This window comes from Terrapene carolina, unplaced genomic scaffold, assembly GCF_002925995.2.
Source record: "Terrapene carolina triunguis isolate 2854851 unplaced genomic scaffold, T_m_triunguis-2.0 Scaffold95, whole genome shotgun sequence".
Taxonomy (NCBI): Eukaryota; Metazoa; Chordata; order Testudines; family Emydidae; genus Terrapene; species Terrapene triunguis.
The window spans coordinates 39,810,457-39,832,746 of NW_020664446.1; the positions used below are offsets into that span (position 1 = coordinate 39,810,457).

Here is a 22,290-nt window from a genome sequence, read left to right on the forward strand (position 1 = left end):
AATCTGGCCCATGGCATTTAATACCCCACTGAGATTAGTGGGATCACTAACACTTCAGGCTGCTTGCAGACTCAGGAAGACAGCATTCCACTGGGTCATATTAGGGAGGGTTTTTTTTTTTTTGGTAACCAGAGGGGCTAGAAGCATTGAGTTAGATGAGTTTAATTTCTGCAAAAGCTTAAACTGATATGGAGGCCAGATGAATGCATTAAACTGGCTCCATCTCAGAACCAGGAGGAACAACAATGCTGTGGAATGGAGCCCCTAGCACGTACAGTTTTAAGTGCCACAAGTTATATGTATATTATGGGTCACTTATTGATGGTCTGTTATATTTAAGCAAGCAAGGCTGACAGTATATTATATCATCTTTATAATAAAGATTCACAGGTGCCCCAGGACCATTTTATGTGAGACACCCTAAGAGATCCTCAGGAATCATCCCCCCCAGTGTAGAGTTGGTCAGACTACTGCTACATCAGCCACTGCAGGAGTCCCAGCAAAAGTATAAGGAGAATGGTCATTCATCTATTAGTATGCTGAAAGTAGGTGGTCATTAAGGTAAAGTAGCTTTACAAGAGTGTTAGAACCAGGGTGCTGTGGAAGATGCCCTGATTGCAAAATTTGGCCTCATGGAAGGCCCAGTCCCTGGTCTACCTGACCACAAAAACCTCCAGCAGGGACATACTTGTTGATCAGGCACTTGCCCCACTGTCTTAGCATAGAAAGTCTAGAGGAGGCTACACAAATCCCCACCCCAATTCCAAAGAAAGGGGAAGATTTAAAAAAACAAAAACCCAGGAAAGGTTTTGTGGCCATCTGTCTAATGCACTAGCTGAAGGGGTGTTTCACTGACCTCATGACTAGCTACCAATCCACTGATGAAAATAAGCATGGGCTGATCGCATGCTCTGACAGAGGGACAGTCCCTCCTGCCCCATCCAAATACTGGCTAAATGCCCCATGCTGAGGTGCCTGAACCATTTCAAAGTATTACACAACTGTCCTCCACTCTCCTGTTTTATGAGCTGAACTTGGACCGAATCTCCACTTTGTCTGACCTTTGCACTCTCTAATTGCTGTGACCTCACTTTGGTTACCACAGCAGTGTTTAAAGTCCATCAGAGAGGGGAGTATACATGCCCTGGACTCGAAACAACCCAGCCCCATTTCCACCTCACTACATGCCTGTGCATTAGAGTTTCGGGAGCCTGGATTTGTTTGGTCTGACTGCAGGATGAAGCCGGTTGTCAAGACAGTGGTTCTGTGCCTGGCCCTGAGTCTAGGAAGATGCGATGAAGAAGTAACCTCAGACAACTCAGTCAACCAAGCTGCCCCAGAAGAATCAGCCTCAGCAGACTGGGGCATTGGGACCATCAGAGATGGCTTTGAAACCGTTAATGGCTATTTTGACTCTTTTTTAGAGCTGCTAGGAGGAAAAAATGGGGTTTGTCAGTACAGATGTAGATATGGTAAGTGGCTTCTTTCCTTTCCATAGGGCCCTGTGGGTTCAGGCAGCTGTCCTGTGAATTGGTACACCTATTTCAGGCCTAACAGTTCTTACTGGTAAGATATTGGCTATCAGTTTTGGGTTTGAGACAGAAGATGGGAAGGGCAAATGCAACAGATATCCTCTGGAGAGACAAATCTTGTACATTTTGTATCTGTTTCTAGGACTTCTGACTGAATTCTGCATGTTGTTCTCCCAGCACTGTCCACACTCCATTAGCTTTCTAAATTGATACTAATGGAGTTTTTGGTGCTGCCTCTTTAACTCTCCGCTTCCCCCTCAGAATTTTTGGTGGGTTTTTTTCCCCTGACCTTTTTCCTTTCAAACTCCCCTTTGCTTGTTTTTAAACTTACAGCCTTTCCCCTGAACTATGATGGATTCTGTTCATGACACTTACATTGATAGAGAATTCCTTAAAACAAAGGGGAACGCTGTGTCTAACACTGAGTTAGCAAGTCAGAAACTAACCGTGGGAGGGTAGAATTCAACCCTGTGTTGATAACTAAGCCTGGTATATAGACACCACAGTGGGGAAGCTTGTGCTTCCCCTACCTGGAACAGCCAAGGGACAATTTGCCCCTCACTGAAGATTAAGGGCTTCCCTAAAGGGTAAAGACTCCTTTGGACTTTTTTGCTACTGGGGAATAACGGGAGAGAAGAGAACATTGGTGTCTTATCTTAACACACCACAGTTCTCAGTCACCTAGGGCTCCAAAGCAGGGGACAACTCTTCAGCAGAGGGGACAAAGACACCCCAGAATGAGGGACCAACCCCTAGCACACTTTGGGCCCAAAACACTAAGTAAGAAAGGACTTTGTATAACGCAGTGATGCTGTTTGCTTCTATAACACGTGTCAAGTTTATACGCTTAGATTCAGCCATTCTGAGGTCAGAGGAACAGCAGGTCAGCGTAGGACAGATGTAACTCTGGTTTGCCCCTCATAATCCAGGGAACTTTCAGAATCAGCATCTTCCGCAAGGAAGCTTCCTTTCCCGCCCACCCCAGTTTGGTTAGACAGCCAAGCCTTTGCAGTCACAAGGAGTAAGGGGTCTTTCTGGCTCTAGCTGTACAAATCTATCAGCTTGGTAGGTGGAGTTTCTAAATGACTCACACAAGCTGCAGACCAAGCAGGCTGCAGCAATCTCTGCAGCCATCAGAGTTTAATTATTCAGCAGTTCTTAGTTCTAAGATTAGTAATAATGAGGGGAGGAGGGAGCGAGAGAACTGGAAGGTAAATAAGATCTGTTGTCACTATTACAAGAACCTTTAACACTCAGACTGTTCCAGACAGTTTCTGTGTCTTAGGCTTTTGATTTTTTTTTTAAAAGTACAAGTCAGTTTGTCTTTGAGACAGAATTTAGGGGAAAGCTTCTTGGATGTAGTCAAGGATGCTTTCACCAACCGACATTTTAGACTACAAGAGACCTCTGGGAACTCAGTTGCCCTACTTATGCTGAAGAACATAGGAGATGTGTCACAAGGAAGGTCTTACCTCTAAGGCTGTAGGGGGAAGAGAATCTGGCAGGCAAACTGCCAACAAGCTGAGGCCAGGGCTTTGTGACAGTGGCAGCCTGTGGGTCTGATGAACCATAAAGAGAGCTCTTGTGTGACAGGTGACAGCTGTAACTGCCACTATCCAGGCAAGTGTTTAAAAGTACTGGAACAGAAGACAGTTATATTCAGATTAGGTTTCACAAAGCCTTATGGTTCCAGTCCCGTAGTGTGTGTGTACCCAAGAGTCCTAACTACTTCAAGAGGAGTTTCAAATAATAGGAAAGCAGTTTAGGACCTGATCCTGCATAACAATGGGCCTAATTCCCCTCACACAGGAGAATCAGAAGAAAACCCTTTGACATAAATGGAGATACCATGGTAAGTGAAATGAGAATCAGGTGCTCACAGAACAGAAAGCAGCTCAAATGCATGGGGAGCATATTTCTTGTTAAAATAATGATCTACATTTAAGTTATGTGAAGGGTAAACGATTGTTAGCTTCGATAAAGGCTCAGGATGCCCTGTGAGGTGGAGAGAAGACATTCCCTTGTTAAGGTCTTTTATGCCTCCTCTAGAAGATGAATCACAGAAGTGCTGGAGGGAGACCCTAGGAGCCCCATGTTAAAAATTCTGCCTCCACTGCAAAGGAAAGAGTGCAGTGAGATCCTTGCCTGACAGGTTCCCCCTCTGTCTGCCAGGATTACCTAAAACACTGGTCTCCAAAGTTTTTTTTCGCTTCCGCAGTTCGGGCAGAAGTCCGAACGGCTTTAGCAAAAATGGTAGAGCCGGCACGGCAGGGGGTACTCAAAATCTTTTTACTGATAGGGGTGCGCGATCAAAAATGTTTGGAGACCACTGACCTAAACCACTGACTCAGAAAGATTTCCAAAGAGCAAAATTTTGGCTTTGGAATGGACCAAACGGTAGTTATTTAAAACACCCCAGCCTTCTCTACCCACAGGTGCCCTATGAGGTTTTGGCACTAAAACATCCATACCTCCCATTCAAGAATTCACACTGGATATTTGCTGTACTACCAATAACTCTCTCTATTTATTTGTCAGGAACAAATCCAGCAAGAAGAGCAGATGTATGTTTGCTACATGATGTAACCTCCCTCCTTGTTTGTAGTCATGAGAAAGTATTTGTTTTCCCATTTAAACAAACAAGTAGATTCCTTCACTCTCCTCTCTGCTAGCGTGTGTTCCCCTGGGACAAGTGATTAGTCACAGGCTAAAGGGGAAATTAGCAAAGTCCCTTGTTGAAATATTGGCAGCACAGCCCGGAGGTTTTTGATGATCCATGCAGGCCTACAGTATTTGTCCATGCTTTCTCCCCCAGTTCAGGCATTTGAAGCTGCAAGCTAGGGGGAAAATCCAAAACCTGAGATAAAATGAATTTGTTCACAGGAAGAATAAATGCAGAATCCCTTGACCTAGGGCAGTCATCTGCAACTACATCAGGAATTAAAGATCTGGTCTCTTCTTCCCAGGGCAACTGTTACAAACGCTGCCTGCTGCTCTTTTTTTCAGCCTAATAATGCTGCTAATAGTCTGTATTGCCGAAATGAAGGTCAGGACTTACTGGTAATGGTCATATCCATCTTATGCTGATGAGAGAGTTTCATGCTCTCTGCAGTTGGAATCTCCCTTCTCCTGGCTGCCAGCTGTGGTTCTTAGCGGATTTCTCACCAGCAGAGGGCTGTATTGTGGAGGACTGGGAACATATAACCCAAAAGGGGGGTGGGTAGGTGTTATGGTTATGTGGTTGTTTGCTGAAAAATATTGGGAGGGATAGTAAGGTATTTCTTTAGGGAAGTCAATGGTGAAAAATGAAGAGCCATACTCTCAGGCATTCAAGCAAAAGTGGGCTAAAAGTAAAAATTCTCTGGACAGTTTCCCCCAATTTCAGATGCCAGGCTCTGTGGATGGGCAGGCAAGCAGGATTTGCAGCATTTTGCATGGCATTGCCTCTTTTTCAGAGTTGTTCCAAGGGACCCATTTTAACACTTAAGAGCTCTAGAAGTTATGGTTTCCAGCGCAGTGCTGAATGGGTCTGTGTAAAAATGGGCAGTGTAATCTAACGTGCCCAGGGCTTGAGTATCCAATGCTAGGGGGCCCAGCACTGTCCCCAGTCTCTGATGAAAGAAATAAGCAGCAGGTGAAATTTTAACTCCATTGTGGAGTGCTCTATTACCAACATTTACACAGAAGTGGATATCCCCTCTCTTTACTACTTGAATATAGCCCAGGTGGAACATGTGGAAGAGATTGGGGGGCTCAGGAGGTCTGAAGCAGCTGGAATGCAGAGTCCTGTGTCCCTGAGAAGGACTCAGGCACGAGGCCTGAGCCTGGGAATGTGACCTGGAGACCCAGAGCTAGGAATAGTAACTAGACTCAGCCCAGACCCAATTGATTTAGAGACACATGGATTCATGTTTAGGTCCATTTACAACAGACTGGTAACTGTCCAGGAGGAGGACTGGACCAGGTTGTAAACACTGGAATCCAGCAATGACATAGCCCTTCGTAAAGGATTAGTGATTGTGGGAGGTACAACCAGGTCCTCAGGGAGCGTTGGACTGTCTTTCACTTGATCTGAAAGGAGCAGTTTATGCCTCTCTTCTTAAAGCAAGAGATTAGGTGGGTGATGGTCCTCTGTCTGTTCAGTGGAGCTAGGATGCCTATAGGAGGCTGTATTTAAGACCCTTGTCGTACAATGTTTCTTTGCCTTTGGCAAACCAAAAGCAAAGAACATGTGCTTACCTCTAAGTTCGACACCCCTGCAATCTCTTACCCCTAACTTTTCACATTTCTCTGTCTTTCAAGGGAAGGCTCCAATGCCCAGACCGAACTACAAGCCACAAGAGCCCAATGGCTGCAGCTCCTACTTCCTTGGTCTCAAGGTACCAGAAAGTGTATGTACTGCTGCTAACACCTAGTTCCCCCATGAAATAATTCACTAACCGGAATAATCAGCTTAAAAAAAATAGTTAAGAACGTGGTCTAGCTAGGACATGTGCTATTGGTATGATAACTATTGTATTTTTTTCCTGGCTGCAGCCAGCTCTGAGTGGTATCCTCACCTTTCCAAAGATTGCTGTGATAGTCAGTCATATATTACAGTACTAAATTGTCTGCCTGTGTTTGCCAAGGAGATGGCTGTCTGCGATGGCAAGGGAAGGAAAATGTAACTTTAAGTAACCATTTAATTTACTATCTGATTTGCTAACCAGCAGAGCGATCAGCTCCCAAATGTTGGTGGCTGCTGCTTGCCGTGGATGAATAATCCTGTCAATTTTCAGAGTAGCAGCCGTGTTAGTCTGTATCCGCAAAAAGAACAGGAGTACTTGTGGCACCTTAGAGACTAACAAATTTATTAGACCATAAGCTTTCGTGGGCTACAACCCACTTCTTCGGGTGCATATTGTAGCCCACGAAAGGTTATGCTCTAATAAATTTGTTAATCCTGTCAATGGGAATTACATGTGTGGATTCATGATACAAAACTCCAATTGTCTTAGTATTTATTGAAGGATAAAGTCTACCTCGCAGATAAATGCAGGAGAAGCAAATGATTGCATCACAGAAGCAGTTCAGAAGGTATGTGGCAATCCTTGGGTTAGCTATGGAGTGTTGGTGCAATAGAAGCCACTTAATGGAAACCCAGATAAGTATCATGCACTTTTAACTGGGTCCATCACTAGGGAACATTCAGTGCAAGGCAATTCAATTACTCAAAGCTTAGAGATAAATGGCAATGCCTGGTGTTCCCTGCAAAGCCTATTTACAGGTGTGAATTGGTGTTTGCTCTCATAAATCTCCCACTAAGCAGCCCTTTGGTCCCTTTCTACAGCTCCCCTCCTCAATATTGAGTACTAAATTCAACTCATTTCCAGGCTTTGTATCTTGGTTATTTTTAAAGCAATTAATGAAATCAAAGTTAATCTATACCATGAGAATGGTTCCTTGAAGAGCCTCTAAGAGCTGGCCTGGCTAATTAGCCTATTTCTGTTCCCACCAGGGTCTGCACCAATTAAGATTCTGTTAAAAAAAAAATCCCATGTGGGCTATTTTTGAAGTTATATTAGTTCCTTAAACTGGACATCACCACAAACCTCTCTAGAGGCTTCTGTCATCTCCTGCATTCATAAGTGTTAGAAGTAAGGAGGGGAAACTAGACCCCTACATCGGGGATGTGGAAGAGAAACAGTTTTTAATGAAAATAAGGACTTCATTCCCACCTTGATTTGAACAGGCCCATGTATAACGCTCATGCCTATTACACACTCACTAATGGGAGAGTATAAACCAAAAATCCAAAGTGTATTTGTTCTTGACCTTACAGCTCTGTTTGTTACAACTATGGCATTAACACTGGAATTGTAGCAGAAGCTTTGGGTCAAGGAGCAGCATTTGGTGGTTTGGGGAAAGAGGGGCATCACCACCGTTGGAGAGGAGGATAGACCCTTCACTAAGTACAATGCCTGAGCAGTGCTGTCTTTCCTTTCTCTTCCTCTGCCTCCAGTTGGATTTAGGCATCCCTGCCATGACTAAGTGCTGTAACCAGCTGGATGTTTGTTACGACACCTGCGGAGCCAACAAATACCGCTGTGATGCTAAGTTCCGATGGTGCCTCCACTCCATCTGCTCAGACCTCAAACGGAGCCTTGGTTTTGTCTCCAAGGTTGAAGGTGAGTTTTGCACCCAGGCCACTCTTGTGGGAAGCAGGTGGCTCCAGCCCCATTTCCCAGAGGAGCAGTAGCAGGAAGTCCTTTTCCTACAACACGGCAGCAGGTTTCTGCTGTGACTGCAATAGGACATAGCACTGCCACAGCTGAGCGGCAATCACATGTGAAATACACTTAGATCAAAAGGCTGAGCTAGCCCTACCTTTTGCTTGAACATTGCCTCCCTCCTCTCTAAAGCAGACCTGTCCCAGACAATTACCCAACGTGCTTTTATGTTTGAAGTTTATTATTAATTTAAAAATAAAACAGCCCCAAGCCATTCATTTTTACCTTAGGGTGGGATTTTCAGAGCCACTTATGGAGATGATCAGTTCTTATTACTTTCCAATGAGAATTGGGTGTCCAAATCCCTTAGCCAGATTTAAAAGTCTCAGTGCTAATGTTTTAGAAAGGGGTTAATTTTTCCACGGTATTTAACTTTATGACAAAAGGTTCTTATTAACATGTTCTGTTTATAAGCCCCAATTTCAAGATTCAAACTCTCTCAACCATTCTTGATTTGGGTTGAGTTGAAGTTTGCCATATGGGCTGCCACCTCTTTTTTATTAATGTTTACATCCAGGGCCGGCTCTAGGCACCAGCCAAACAAGCTGGTGCTTGGGGAGGCACATTTTTAGGGGCGGCATGGACGGCGCCAGAATGCCGCCCCTAAAAATGTGCCGCGGCCGCCCTAGCTCACCTCCGCTGCTGCTGCCTGGGAGGGCGGGGGAGATCCCGAGCGGCTGCGGCGCGCGAAACAGCCGTTTGAGAGCCTGGGAGAGAGGGGGAGGAGCGGCGCCCGCGCCGCGGCCGCTCGGAGTCTCCCCCTCCCTCCCAGGCTCTCAAACCTGGGAGGGCGGGGGAGATCCCGAGCAGCCGTTTCGTGCGCCGCTGCTCTCCCTCCCAGACTTGAGAGCCTGGGAGGGAGGGGGAGAAGCGGCGCCCGCGCCGCGGCCGCTCGGAGTCTCCCCCTCCCTCCCAGGCTTTTAAACCTGGGAGGGCGGGGGAGATCCCGCCGTTTCGCGCGTCGCTGCTCCCCCTCCCTCCCTCCCAGGCTTGAGAGCCTGGGGGAAGGGGCGGAGTTGGGGGGGGCCGCCAAAATTGTTTTTGCCTTGGGCGGCAAAAATTCTAGAGCCGGCCCTGTTTACATCCAAGTAAAGCCACTGTGGGGGAGGGGACAGGGAGAATGAGATACCATAGAGGGTAGTGTCACTGAGATGCCAACATCCACCCAGCTTCTCTTAATCCTGAAATGGAGACAAAAATCATCTCCCAGCTGCCCCAATGTCTGAGAAGCAGAGGTTGGCTGAAAAGCAGTTGGCTGAAGCTAAATACAGATTCCTTCACAAATCAAGTGACGGTTACAGGCACATCTCAGTGGCTTGGGTGCATATAGCACCTTCCTAGAACGGTGGAGTTTAAATTAGAAACACAGTACATGCAGCTTTCCTCCTTCTCCTGCCAGCAAACCTCATGTGGCTTATGAGCAGGGCCGGCTCTAGGCACCATCAAAGTAAATTTGCAGGGGCGCAAGAATCCAGCATGAGAGCTGAGAACCAACAGGGAGCCCTGGGAGCTGTAGTTCCTTGGTTAGCTCCCTGCCTATAGAGCCAGCCCTGGAGCAGGGAAAGAACTACATTGCCCAGCATTCCCTTGGCCGCAATTAACAGGAAAGGGAGGGGGAAGGAGTGTAGAACTGAAACCTCATGCTGCAGCTTGCTGTAAATGGTAGGAACAGAGCCAGCTCTAGGTTTTTTGCCGCCCCCCACCTCAGCCCTGGGCTCCCCCCGCACCCCTGTGTTGTCCCAGCCCTGGGCTCTTCTCCCCCCCCTGCACCCACACCTCCTGCCACCCCAGCTCTGGCCCCCACCTGCACCTCCTGCCGCCCCAGCCCTGGGCACTTCCCCCGCACCTCCTGCCACCCCAGCCCTGGGCTCTCCCCCAAAGAAAGAATTGGGTGGACTAAATGGACATTGCACCTCTCTATCTGAAGCCTAGCAAGGCAGGTACGTGGATCCCACTAGAATTTAAAATGAAAAGTAAGGGAGGGGAGGCTCTACTAGACTGGGCAGCTTTAGATACAGTACTAGGCACGTAGGAGGATTTACCCTTCTGAGCCATGGAAGCAGAAATTGACTTTTCTTTTCCAGATTTAGCTAATATTCAGAAAGGGAATCCAGCACCTGCCTTCCAGATTTGAACACCCTCAAAATTCAGGAGTGCTCAAGCTCAATTTGGGCAGCTGTTACTTCATTTCTCCCAAATCAAATATACTTGTTGTAGGAAAAAGTAGAATAAATTGAGCAAGAAATGCTTCCCAGTGGTTATTAGGACTGGAATTGCTATTTTCAACAGCCATTGCTTTTTTTATTATTATTATGATTTTTAAGTTTTAGTTTTATTTGTTTAAAAGGAAGACAGTGATATTGCATTGGCAAATTCCCCATAGAAACAAAGAATGGAACAAAAGAATAATAAAGGCACCTCAACTTTTCCTCATTTATGTAGGACAGTCTTATAATATGCATCCAGATAGCCTTCAATCACACAAGCTGAAAATTGTTCCACTTTACTGCAGTTCTGTAACCATATGGGAACCAATCCTGTCTATGTTCTGTCCTCATCCAAAATTCCTGCTGAATGACCCGCCCTGGGAGCGAGTTACCAGTGACCCAGGGCTGGGGCGGCAGGAGGGTGCAGTGTGTGTGTGTGTGTGTGTAAGATTTTTTTTGCTTGGGGCAGCAAAAAACCTAGAACCGGCCCTGCTTATGAGAGGGGAGGCCTGGGCTACATTTGAAATTAGATGGACCTAGCTACATCACTCAGGGCTGTGAAAAAATGTCATGCCCCATGCAACATAGTTAGGTCAACCTAACTTCTACTGTAGACACAGCTAGGAAAAAACACAACTCTTCCATCAACCTAGCTACGACCTCTCAGAGAGATGGATTAACTACATTGGAAAACCCCTTCCATTGACACAGGACCTAAACTACAGTGCCACAGCACCACCATAGCTGTGCTGCTGTAGTGTAGATATATCCCTAGTGTGCTAGCCACAGGAGGCTCATTGAATTGGGAAGGGAGGGAAGCACTATGCTTCAACACCTGCTCCTGAAATACCTCGGAGTGCGCCTCTTCATATCACTGGGCCTCCTTTGTGGTAGTGCCACAGGGCAGGTGTTCACAGTCCCCATATTCATGTTCCCCAGACTTTTCTAGTGCAGTTGTCCAGAATATGCTTCTGAGAGTAACTGCCAAAGACCTTAAGATTGTTTGCTGAAACCAAATTTCCTTAATAAATGTTCTTAATCAAAAGATTAACAACTTTTGAAGTGTGACTAAACTACGAAACACCGGTGCTGTCATAATTCACTGCTAAGAAGTCCAGTAAATTAGGTTCTTGCTACCTCCATGTCAGTTTTTTTTCCTTTTTTTTTTTTTTTTTTTTTTAGCAAAATAACAAAATTAAAACCCCAAGCTCTCATGAATGACTGTTTTTAGGGTACCTGTTCCTGAACACTGTCTGATTTTGTTCAAATTTGGTAGAGAAATTTGAACCCTGTCTCAGAAGTAGCCTACAAATTTTGAGGCTGATATGACCATTTTTGTGAATTTCAGGAGGTGACCAAAAGTAGAAATATTTAATAGAAAAACAGCTGCAAATTTAGCCAGGAATCAGCTCCTGGAACTTTAATACAATACAGGCAATATCAACAGAGCAGGGACAATTTGAGGAGCAATAAGTAATCGTGACTTCACCTCTATTGTGAGTGTGTATCTGATAGTCAAGGCAATGGACAGTCTAATGGTCCTGTTGGGTTAATTGCACTACTTGGGCACCCAATAGTGACAGTGGCCAGAAATGCCTTTGTTCATCTTCAGTTAGCCCAGAGACTGCATCCTTTCCTCTCTGATGCGGATCCAGCCACAGTGTCGCATCCCTTCAACATATCCAGGCTGGACTTCTGCAGTTCACCTTACTTGGGACTGGTGGCAAAGGCCACATGGAAGCCACAATTCATTATACTGAAGCCCAGCTGCTAAGTGAAATGAATTGGTAGGGCACATTTCAACAAAGAACTGCACTGGTTCCTGATCCAATTCTGGATCCAGTTCGAGGTGCCAATCCTGAGCTGTGAGGCAATTAATATCGGAGACCTACATGTCTTGGTGACAACTTCTCCCTCCACCATCCAACAAGGCATACGTGCGACAGGTATGGACACTGAAGTTCATCAGGGCCGCCCAGAGGATTCAGGGGCCTGGGGCAAAGCAATTTTGGGGGCCCCTTCCATAAAAAAAAGTTGCAATACTATAGAATACTATATTCTCGTGGGGGCCCCTGTGGGGCCCAGGGCCTGGGGCAAATTGCCTCACTTGCCCCCCGGGCAGCCCTGCAGTTCATGGTTATAGAGATGAAATTCCTGTGGGCTGCAGACAAAGTATTCTGAGTGGAGGGTATCCATGCTGTTGAGCTCCCTGGCACCAGAAAACAACCACATAAAAACAAGCATGCATGCGTTATAGACAAAGATGAGGTGAAGAGAGAATTTGTTTTTCTTTGGCAGAATCAATGTGAACCTTCCTTTCTCTGTAGTGCTTAGATACTTCAGCCAAAGGCATATTAAAAACACAGAGACAGATTTATATAAGACTAAGTATCCTTTGTGGTTAAACAAATTATTGTTGCTTTTTTTTTTTTAAAAATCTATCTTTCTGAATTAGTGAGACAGCAGTTTGAGTCCAGGAATGAGCGAAGCCCCCATGAAGGGAGCTCAGCATTAGAAGGCATCACAAATGTGGGTTGAAAACTGATTTGGAGGAGAGTGCTTGGAACACAAGGAGTGAGACTGGCCTAAGCAGAGGGCAGCTTGTTAGCAGGAGCAAAGTCAAAAATGGGAAAGAAAGACAAATGGGGCAGTTTGGACAGAGGATTGGAAGGAGTGTAAGGATTTGGCAGGGGTTAGTGCTCCTGCGATTGGGGTAACCCTGTGTCAGATTAATGAACAAAAGGAAAATTGGCAAATCTGGTTGGATCAGTGGGCAGGAAGGGGCACTCCTGGAGCTGAGATGCAAAGAGATAAGCGGAGAAACACCCATTCTGGGACTGCTTAGTGGCTGATTTGCAGTGTATCATGCTAGACCCCTTGCTTCCCCTTGTGGACTGTGATGCAAGCAGCAATCTCTGCCCCTGGGGCAGGGCTGGCCCACAACATTTTGGCACCTGAGGCGGGGAGCTCAAATGATGCCCCCATTCCCCCTGGCTTGGGCCAAAACTTTGAAAGGTCTCAAATTCTGCCTTCTTCCTGTTCTACTCCTCTCATGGTACTGCTCTGCTACCTACCCCAATAAAGGAGAACTAACAACTTAAAAATGCCTTGTTCAAAAATTTTAAGTAACACTTAACTTTCAAATGCCTGAACAGCAAATGTAACTTTTCTTCTCTGCATAGTAAACACTGGCATTTTTATCTGTTTGAATGATCAAAGTGGTGCTTTCCGTGCCTTCTTGGTTGCAAAGATTTGAACTGCTTCCTGAAGGTCCACAGTGTGGGCCAGCTCATGCTCTATTGAGATGGTTGCAAGGCCAACCAGCCTCTCCTGTGTCATTATGGAGCGTAGATGTGTTTTTATTAACTTCAGCTTGGAGAAGCTGCGTTCTCCCCTGGCAACTGTTACAGGAAGTGTTAGAAGTATGCGCAGAGCAACAAAAGCATTTGGAAAGAGGGTGGTCATCTTATTTGTGCACATATATTCCAGAACAGCCTTTCAGATCCTACTGAAATGTATCTTGAAAGGGCTTTCAGTTCATCACCTAAATCACTCGCATCAATATCGCGCATGTCATCGTGTGTCAACGCTGTCTCTAGTGCCCTGCATTGCTGGGGTAGGTCTTCTTCAGGTATAGTGAGGAGTTTGGGAATATCATACAACATCCCAAATATACTGCTGTGTTCCTTGAGCTGCATGAAATGTTCTTCAACTGACTGTATTGCACAATCTAGCACCTGGTTAAAGAATTCAACTTGAATTGTTGTTTGGGGGGGTCTCACATGGGATTATCCCGTGCCTCGTAATCAAAATGTCTTCTTCCTCGGTGACTCTTGTATTCTTGAATGCATGGGGAAAATAGCTTCAGTGTGAAGTTCCTCTGCCAACTTCTGTGCACTCTTCAGAACGTTTTGAAATCCCTCATCTGACCAGTAAGACTGTAGGTATGACTTTGCTTTGTCCAGTCATTCCATTGGTCCAGATATATCAAGGTCAACACCTTGGAGTCTCTTGCTTACAACATTTATTTCAAACAGTATGTCATGCCACAACACTATGCCACACAGAAATTTGAAGTTATGTATGTTTCCATTTCCCTCTGTCACTGTTCTCCCACGAACAGTTCCTGTCATAGCATTATCCTCCATCATGGCAACTATGGCATCATCTATCTTCCCAATTTGGTGTTTGATAGGCTTTATCGCCTCCACTCGACTTTCCCATCGTGTGGCACTCCGTGGTTTCAGTGTCAGAGAGGATGTTCCCAGATGTTGCTTCAAAATTTGCCATCAATGAGTTGATGGAGAAAAATACATAGATGCTTTGAATTATATTAAAAAATTCCTCAGCCTCACTAGAAGCTGATGCTGCATCACCGACCACCAAGTTCAATGAATGAGAACTGCATGGGACAAAATAAGCTCAAGGGTTTAACTCTCAGATCCGTGTCTGCACTCCTCTGTTCTTTCCTCTCATGTTGGCACCATTATCGTAGCCCTGACCTCTCATGTCAGCTATCGCAATTCCTGTATCTTCCAGCTTTTTAAAAAGCACATTTGTCATACCAGCTCCTGTAGTATCATCAATGTCAATAAATTCTAGAAAATGCTCTCTGACAGTCACCATTGCAGGCAGGGCCGGCTCCAGGCACCAGCGAAGGAAGCAGGTGCTAGGGGTGGCACGTCCGGCTTTTTGGCAGCAATTCAGCGGCGGGTCCCTCAGGCCCTCTCTTCCTCTGAGGTGCCGCCAAAGTGCCGCCGATCGGCTTTATCTTTTTTATTTTTTTCCCTCCTCTCCCCTTTTCGCTTTGCCGCTTGGGGCGGCAAAAAAGCTGGAGCCGGCCCTGATTGCAGAGACATTTGTAACAACAACAGAACCTAGTGAAAAACGCACCATTAAAGTCATTTGTTCCGTATGGCTGATGTCAGGTGTGCAGTCCAGAATAACAGAGTAATATCTTGCTGACTTTAGATCTGCCACAATCTTCTGTTTGACTTTTGTTGCCAGTAACTGTATGATCTCATTTTGAATGGTTTTTCCAAGGTGGTGGTGTGTTCATTTCTTGGGTGGTGACTCTTCTTAGGCTTGGTCTACACTACCCGCCTGATTCGGCGGGTAGAGATCAATCTTCTGGGATCGATTTATCGCGTCTCATCTGGATGCGATAAATCGATCCCAGAAGCGCTCCCCCGTCGACTGCGGAACTCCTGCTCGCCGAGAGGAGGAAGCGCTGTCGACGGGGGAGCTTGCCTGTGCCGCGTGGACCCGCAGTAAGTAAACTTAATTCGATTTAGGAAACGTCGACTTCAGCTACGCTATTCTCGTAGCTGAAGTTGCGTTTCCTAGATCGATCCCCCGCCCCAGTGTGGACCAAGCCTTAGATGCTCCTGGAGTACAGCATCAAACTCAGCCATCAGCTCCACAATTTTAAGGACGTTTCCATTGTTTGGCACGTACAGCTGATCTGAAGTGCCAAGCAGTGCTAGGTTTTGGGTAGCAAGCATTCTCACAATGGCAATGAGCCTTTTCAGAACATTTTGCCAGTAAAGAGACTCTGAGGCAATCTTCTCTTGATGCTGATCATCTATGGTGGCTGTTAACCTTAGTCTCATCTCAAGCTCTTTCCACCTATGGAATGCTCTCTAGTGATTTGCTGCCTTCTCGTGGCATGCCAGATTTCTAGCCAGATTTTTCCAGTCCTTTGTTCCTGTAGAACCCAATGTGGCTGGAACATTAGACTGGAAGAGTTTGCAACAAAAACAGTATGCAGCATTCTGGGTTTTTGAGTACATAAGCCATGACCTCTCCACCTTGTCACCATTGGGGATTTCACGCCAGTAATGTGTTGGATGGAAACTTCTATTTTCATTGTCTTTGGGAAACATGAAGTTTTTCACTTGCTGTGGCCCATGCAGCACAAGGAAGTCCCTCAGGCTACTGCTCAAGTGGGTCCACAGACCTGGATCATCTAGACTTAAGGAACTAAACCAGCAGCAGCTGTTTCTTGAGCCTCCACCACACTCTTCTCTGATCTACACTTTTCTTCAAGAATGTGCATGGTTACATCCATTGGAGATGGAGATATGGATGCTACAGTAGCTGCCAGGTCACCTGCACTCTGACTAACTGGAAGATCAGGCATCTCCTCACCACTCACATCCTCACTGGGGCCGGAAGGCTCACCATGAACATTTGTGTCTATGTATCTCAGGAGAGCTCCTTCCTGCTTAGATAGAAACGCTTCCTTTGCTTTCTTTCTTTCTCTGAATGCTGCCCCAGAGGGGCGTTTTCTTCTTTCACTCATGACTGCTGTTCTGTGCCAGCTATAGTGGCTCTCAACACTCAGTTGAAGGGGACAAATAAGCAGGCTGGTAGCAGGGCCTGAGTGAGGGAAGATATCAGTGACTTAAGGGCCTAATTGGCTCCTACTACTTCAGTTGACTGCCTGTTCTCCTCAAGTGGGTTCAGGGAAGCAGCAGGAAACAGGAAGCTCCCTGAGAAGCTGGTGTTAATCAGTCCAGGCTCCTGGGGGTGCTAGAGAGGTACAAAAGAGGCTCCTCCTCCTTTCTGCAGCTCTACTGCTTTCCGTTATTCCCTCTCACCTTTTCTCTTGCCTGCCTGTTATGTCTCTTGTGCCCTCCTTCCTCCAGCACAGCACTCCACCATCTCTGTGCATCTAGAGCAGAGACAATACATATTCATCAGCAGCAGACAATTTTCTACACTCTGGGTCCTAGTTGTGCCCCCCACCCGCCCCACTCCAGTCTGGCACCTGAGGCAGCTGCCTCAGTTCGCCTCATGGTAAGGCCAGCCCTGCCCTGGGGACCTGTGCTTGCAACTGACACTTCCACAATCCCTAGCTCCATGAGTAGCTCAGAAGTTGCTGTGAACAGCACTCCTCAGTCAGAGGTCACTAGATGTGAAGTTCTGAGTGATTGAGGGAGTTAATGGGGAGGGAGGGAGAGATGGGAGAATTTCCCCCCCACCAAAAAAAAAAAAAAAGGTTAATGACTGCAGATCCAAATTTATTAGCACAGGTGTTAATACCTCTGCCTATCTTTTGTTCATTTTCCCTAGTGACTGAGCCCAGGTCTACCTTAGCAGCACTTTGGCAGTGGAGCTATATAGATATACTGTACTGGCCAAGCACTCTGAACATGGATGCTGGTTTGGCAGCATAGCTTATTCCAGCCCCTTGCCGCGTGAAACAAGCTACGCTGGTAAAAGTGCAGTTTTGTCGGTATAACTGTCTACAGTAGCGGCTTTTACTGCCATACCTGTATCAGAGATCATACTTCTTCACACCCCTGACACAGCTATGCTGGGAGAAGTCCATAGTGTAGACCTGTCCTCTGAAAAGCCTGTTTTAACCCTTTTGTCTTGCGTGTTGGGTTCTGCCAGTGACACACCCACTGCCATTAAAGGGCACTACTCATCAGGAATTTTGAAAGGGACATGGTCAAGGGTGACAGGGCCAACTCTAGACTCCAGATCTTAGGTCAGTTATTATTATTACATCCTTCCCACACCAATGTTGGAGCACAGCATGGAAAAACACTCTCTTCCATTCTTCTATCATTTGCTGCTGCTGTTTCCATTTGGTCTATGGGATTGAGATAGATTAAGAACCCCCCTTAGCAGGGAGGGCAGAATAAAGTTTCTCTTGGATATCCTGGTTTCCTCACACCTGTTAGTATCCCCTTAACAGCTTCAAGGGGGAGGTGGGGGTCTGTCTGTTGCCATCTGAAGTGCATGCCCCAAATATGCCTAGTGCTGCCTTCTGATTCTTGTGGAAACAAGCTGCTGGTTGGTGATTTCTTGGATCTCTTACCAACCAATGCCCATATCAAAAAGTTACATTTCCTGTTTTCACTGATCCCCCAGACAAGGGCTACAACAGTGGTAAAAATCCCACATTCTCAACTGGGAAATCGCCTGCAGCAAATCCCAGAGAAAGCCAACACTCAGGATTTCAATGCTCCCATGGCCCTTACTTTTAAACACTGATGATTTACAATCTAGACATTTTATTAATTATTAATAAAGAGAGCAGTGTAATGTGTACAATGGCAGGGTACAAGATGTCAAAAGTTAGGCCTGCCAACTGAAGGACAGTCCTTTAAAACAAGTTTCAGAGTGGTAGCCGTGTTAGTCTGCATAAGCAAAAACGAGTCGTCCTTGTGGCACCTTAGAGACTAACAAATTTATTTGGGCATAAAACAGTATTTATACAACATTGAACCCTCTAAGGGTACATCTACACTACAGGGGGGAGTCGATTTAAGGTACGCAAATTCAGCTACGTGAATAGCGTAGCTGAATTCGACGTATCACAGCCGACTTACCCCGTTGTGAGGACGGCGGCAAAATCGACTTCTGCGGCTTTTTGTCGGCGGCGCTTACTACCACCTCCCCTGGTGGAGTTAGAGCGCCGATTCGGGGATCGATTGTGGGACGTGATAAATCGATCCCCGAGAGGTCGATTTCTACCCGCCGATTCAGGCGGGTAGTATAGACCAGACCTTAGAGAGAGTCTAACCCATGATGTGCTCCTTAAAAGTGTTCCCCTTGCATATCCCAGCATTTCTCACAAATGGTATGCAGCTTCCCTGCCTGGGTCCCCACGTGCAGCCAGCCAGCAATGAGGCCCTTAAGGGGTCACTAATTTGTTTTCCAAACCTAACACCTAATTAAGATGAATGGGGAAGTTCACACTGGAGTGCTGCTATTGCAGACTTGAAAAACAGTGCCTCCCTCCATTGGTTTTCTGTCTCATTAGGATGATTAAACATTTGTAGAGAAGTACCAAAGACAGGCACAGCAACAAGTTAAAGAGAACAAAGAGAGAGTCAGAGGCCTGAGGATCTTATTGCTGAGGTGCATTAACCCCCCACAAGCTCCTTTTTATCTTCAAGGGTCAACACAAACCTTACCTACAACTCTGCTTTTGTTGGTTTTGATAGCCCTTTATCACAGAGAGTGCCGTTTGAGTGCCCTCTGCTGGCTGAGTGTGGCCTGAAAGGCCATGACTACACCCTCCCCTCAAGGGCCTCAGAAGTTACTCCACTGACAGCTTTTAAACATAGCAAGCGCCTCTGTTGCATGCTTGCTAATATTTAGAATAACTCCGCCCAGTCTTAAAGCAGACCCTCAATGTCTCCACTTAAAGTCCTAGTCATCCCCTTCTGTTCTGTGCCAGGTTCTTCAGGTGCTCAGCTCCCTTTTCCTGGGCACAAGTCCTCAGGGTTTCTTCATAAAATAAAAGCAGTCAACCAAAATGATATCCTCCCCCCCGGGGTAATCACTACAGGAGCTCACTGCTCTCTTCAGGACCTTCGCTAGGCACCTCTCACAGTCCCTTTCTAAGGGCTGCCTCTCTGCAGCTCTCCTCTTCTCCTTGAACTGGGGTATTGCCCTGCCCCTCATTAGAGGCAACCTGGGTTAACCTGCCTACTCATCAGGGGAGCAGGGCTACTTCACTTAAAGGGCCAGCCACTCTGTGTCATCTTTCCTCTCAATCAGTTCACATTACTACTCCTCCCTATATGCCCGATTCAAAGCCCAATGAAGTGAATAGAAAGACTCCCATTGACTTCAATGGATTTGGCCTAGTCTACACTAGGAATTTTCCTTGATTACAGCCATTGGTTGCCAACAGCCAGCGTAGCTGCACCACTGCAGCCTGGGTAAACCCCAATCAGCCACAATTTGCACCAAGACAGTTTAGCCTGGTTTCAAGCAGGGGTAAGCTCCACCAGTGCTTTACTTGACTGCACTAGGGGTTGCACAAGCACAGTTGAACCTGTGGCCTTGTCTACACTCGAAAGACAACGCAGATTAGGATGTGAATTTAAAGCACAACAGTTACTGGTGAATAACTCCATGTGTAGACATACTCTAGCTCTCCTCCCAGTCTCAGCTTGTGCCTTCTATTAAGCTTCCCTGGAACAATCTCCCTTTTCTCACCTGTCAGTCACCATCTCTTTCACACCCCTTCTTGCAATCCACCTCTTCAATGAGTCATCCCCACTCCTGAACTGTTGCCCTGTGTCTCCTCTTGTGTCTGACTTAGATTTTAAGTGCTCAAAGGCAGGGAATGTTTCTCTCTCTCATATTTTATATACATATATATACACACACACACACACACACACACACACACACAGAGTCCTATACATTTTATACTCCTATCCCCAAACCCAATTAAGTAAAACAAGAGAAGAGATTATCTGGGGAGCTCTGAAGTAACAAGGAGGGCAGAGGGGATCAGGAAGGCTGTCCCAGGTGGCAGGAGTTACAGTGGCAGAACTGCAGAGAAATGGCCAGAGGAGCTGAGAGGGGACTAGAGAGAGAAGGCCATGGGGTAGGACTATTACTAAGTCTATTTCTGAACTGATTTTATTGCCTTCAGCCCATCAGGGGAAATGACCACCCTGTGGAGTTTAGTATTAACTCATTTATCTACCTGGCTGGGGAGTTCAATAGTGAGCCTCTTGCTAGAGTTGCCAACCCTGCAGGATTGTCCTGGAGTCTCCAGGAATTAAATATTAATCTAAAAGATTATGTCATGTGATGAAACCTCCAGGAATACGTCCAACCAAAACTGGCAACCCTAACTCCAGGCTGTTTGACATTTTAACTACTGTGTCATCTGGCTCTGCTCAGAGCAGGTCTAGATAACACCCATGTCAAATGCTGATGACCACTGGCAGCTGGTTTACGCTATTGCTCCCACTGTAAGGGTGATATAGCCATGTGAGAAACAGCCTGGGGGTAAAAGCTTAGTTTAGACAAGGCCATGGTCAAATGGAGGAGCTGAGAAGTAGGGAAGAGTTGATGCAGAGATCTTTTGAGAAGCTTACTTGTTATGTCGCCATACACAAAGAGCATAACGCACTTTCAACGAGAAAAAACAAAAGGAAAGTCTCTCTAAGAGAGAGCACAGCTGTTAGAGACTGCACTGCAGCAACACTGGGAACAAAATGGCTCCTAAATCCAGCCGACAGCGAGAAATAGAACTGTACACAAAGGCAAAAAGACATTGCAGTACCCCACACAATCCACACTGGTTTGAGGCCAGTCCTGGCACTATTTGAACCAGCAATGAAAGTGTGAGACCACTGCTGACATGCCTGTTCTTTTCCCTCCTGACAGCTTGTGAATCTGTAGCAGATACAGTGTTTAACACTGTCTGGACTCTGGGCTGCCGACCCTTCATGAACAGCCAAAGAAGTGCCTGCATTTGTAATGAGGAAGAAAAAGAGGAACTTTGAAGAGCACAGCCCTCTGGCCAGAGATGACCTCATGCATTCCATCTCTGATGCAGCTCTTTAGCAAGCCATTTTCCATCAGCCCTCTGAACTGGAGAAGTTATGATAGTATGGGGTAGGAGGAGCAGATTTTTGCACTGTGTATAATGCATCAGTTACAGCTTTGGGTGGAGGGGTGCTGTCAGAGGCAGTGACAACTACTGCCCACCTCAGATCCAGTCTAACAGCCCCATCTCTTTCCAGGTGTATCATTGTGGGTTATTTTAATGCCAATTTTCTATTGAGACCGATTAAGATGAGCAAACAGAATGCAATGCAGACAGTAATAAGTAGTTTCTGCAGCAGATATACACGTGTATAACAACTTCCTCTCCCTGAATCACTGATACACCCTGAAAAACAAGTTTTCCCACTAGCCAAAGTTCCAGTCACTAGTTACATCTTTTAAATAAATTATTCAAACACAGGAGATGGGCTGAGCCACAATATTGGGGCGGGGGGGGGGGTATGGAAAAAGGGGGAAGGATTCATCCCCTTTTGGGGTTTTGGTTCAGACCCAATTATTTACACACATGCAAACTACCCCACTTCTCTGAAATATTTAGAGGCTCCCCAAACTGTTCAGATAACCAAGGATTTTTGTTAGCTAAGAGAATGATTCATGGCTGGGGACATGGCCAAATATTAGCCAAGAGGGATTTTGAGTAGTTCCGATACATGAGTGCACACAAAGGTAGACTGGGACAAAGACCATCCATGCTCAAGTAGCTCAACACTATACACTCGGATACACATATAAGATTCTGCCCATAATTTCACAGCAGAAGGTGGTTGCAGGAGGATTTGATGGGACTTTGGGAAACTTTCAGGCATACGAAGGCATATTTGTAGAATGGTACTGCTTAGGCTATGTTTGGTAAGGCAGGGCTTGGTTTCATGGGGACATGGCTAACTTAAGAGATGAACAATCCCAGCGGATTTATTTTTTCAAACATGTCTAAGATCTAAATCT

The 22,290-nt window shown here is 46.1% G+C and overlaps 1 protein-coding gene across 2 annotated transcripts; it reads left to right on the plus strand.

Moving 5' to 3' along the window:
* The first annotated feature begins 1,149 nt into the window (after window positions 1-1,149).
* Window positions 1,150-22,099, plus strand: PLA2G12B (phospholipase A2 group XIIB). 2 transcript variants are annotated; one of them, XM_024201891.2, is made up of 4 exons: window positions 1,150-1,472; window positions 5,835-5,923; window positions 7,534-7,699; window positions 21,163-22,099. In XM_024201891.2, exons 1-4 carry the CDS (start codon window positions 1,238-1,240, stop codon window positions 21,279-21,281), a joined length of 609 nt encoding a protein of 202 aa, XP_024057659.2. In that variant the 5' UTR covers window positions 1,150-1,237; the 3' UTR covers window positions 21,282-22,099. The 2 variants fall into 2 exon arrangements, with proteins under 2 accessions (XP_024057659.2, XP_024057660.2); XM_024201892.2 differs by having other exon boundaries at window positions 5,835-5,911.
* The last annotated feature ends 191 nt before the right edge of the window (window positions 22,100-22,290 follow it).

Coding starts and splice junctions, on each gene's coding strand:
- PLA2G12B (XM_024201891.2), top strand. CDS start 1,238: ATGAAGCCGGTTGTCAAGACAGTGGTTCTGTGCCTGGCCCTGAGTCTA. Junction 1,473..5,834: donor TCAGTACAGATGTAGATATG/GTAAGTGGCTTC, acceptor CTGTCTTTCAAG/GGAAGGCTCCAATGCCCAGA. Junction 5,924..7,533: donor GTCTCAAGGTACCAGAAAGT/GTATGTACTGCT, acceptor CTCTGCCTCCAG/TTGGATTTAGGCATCCCTGC.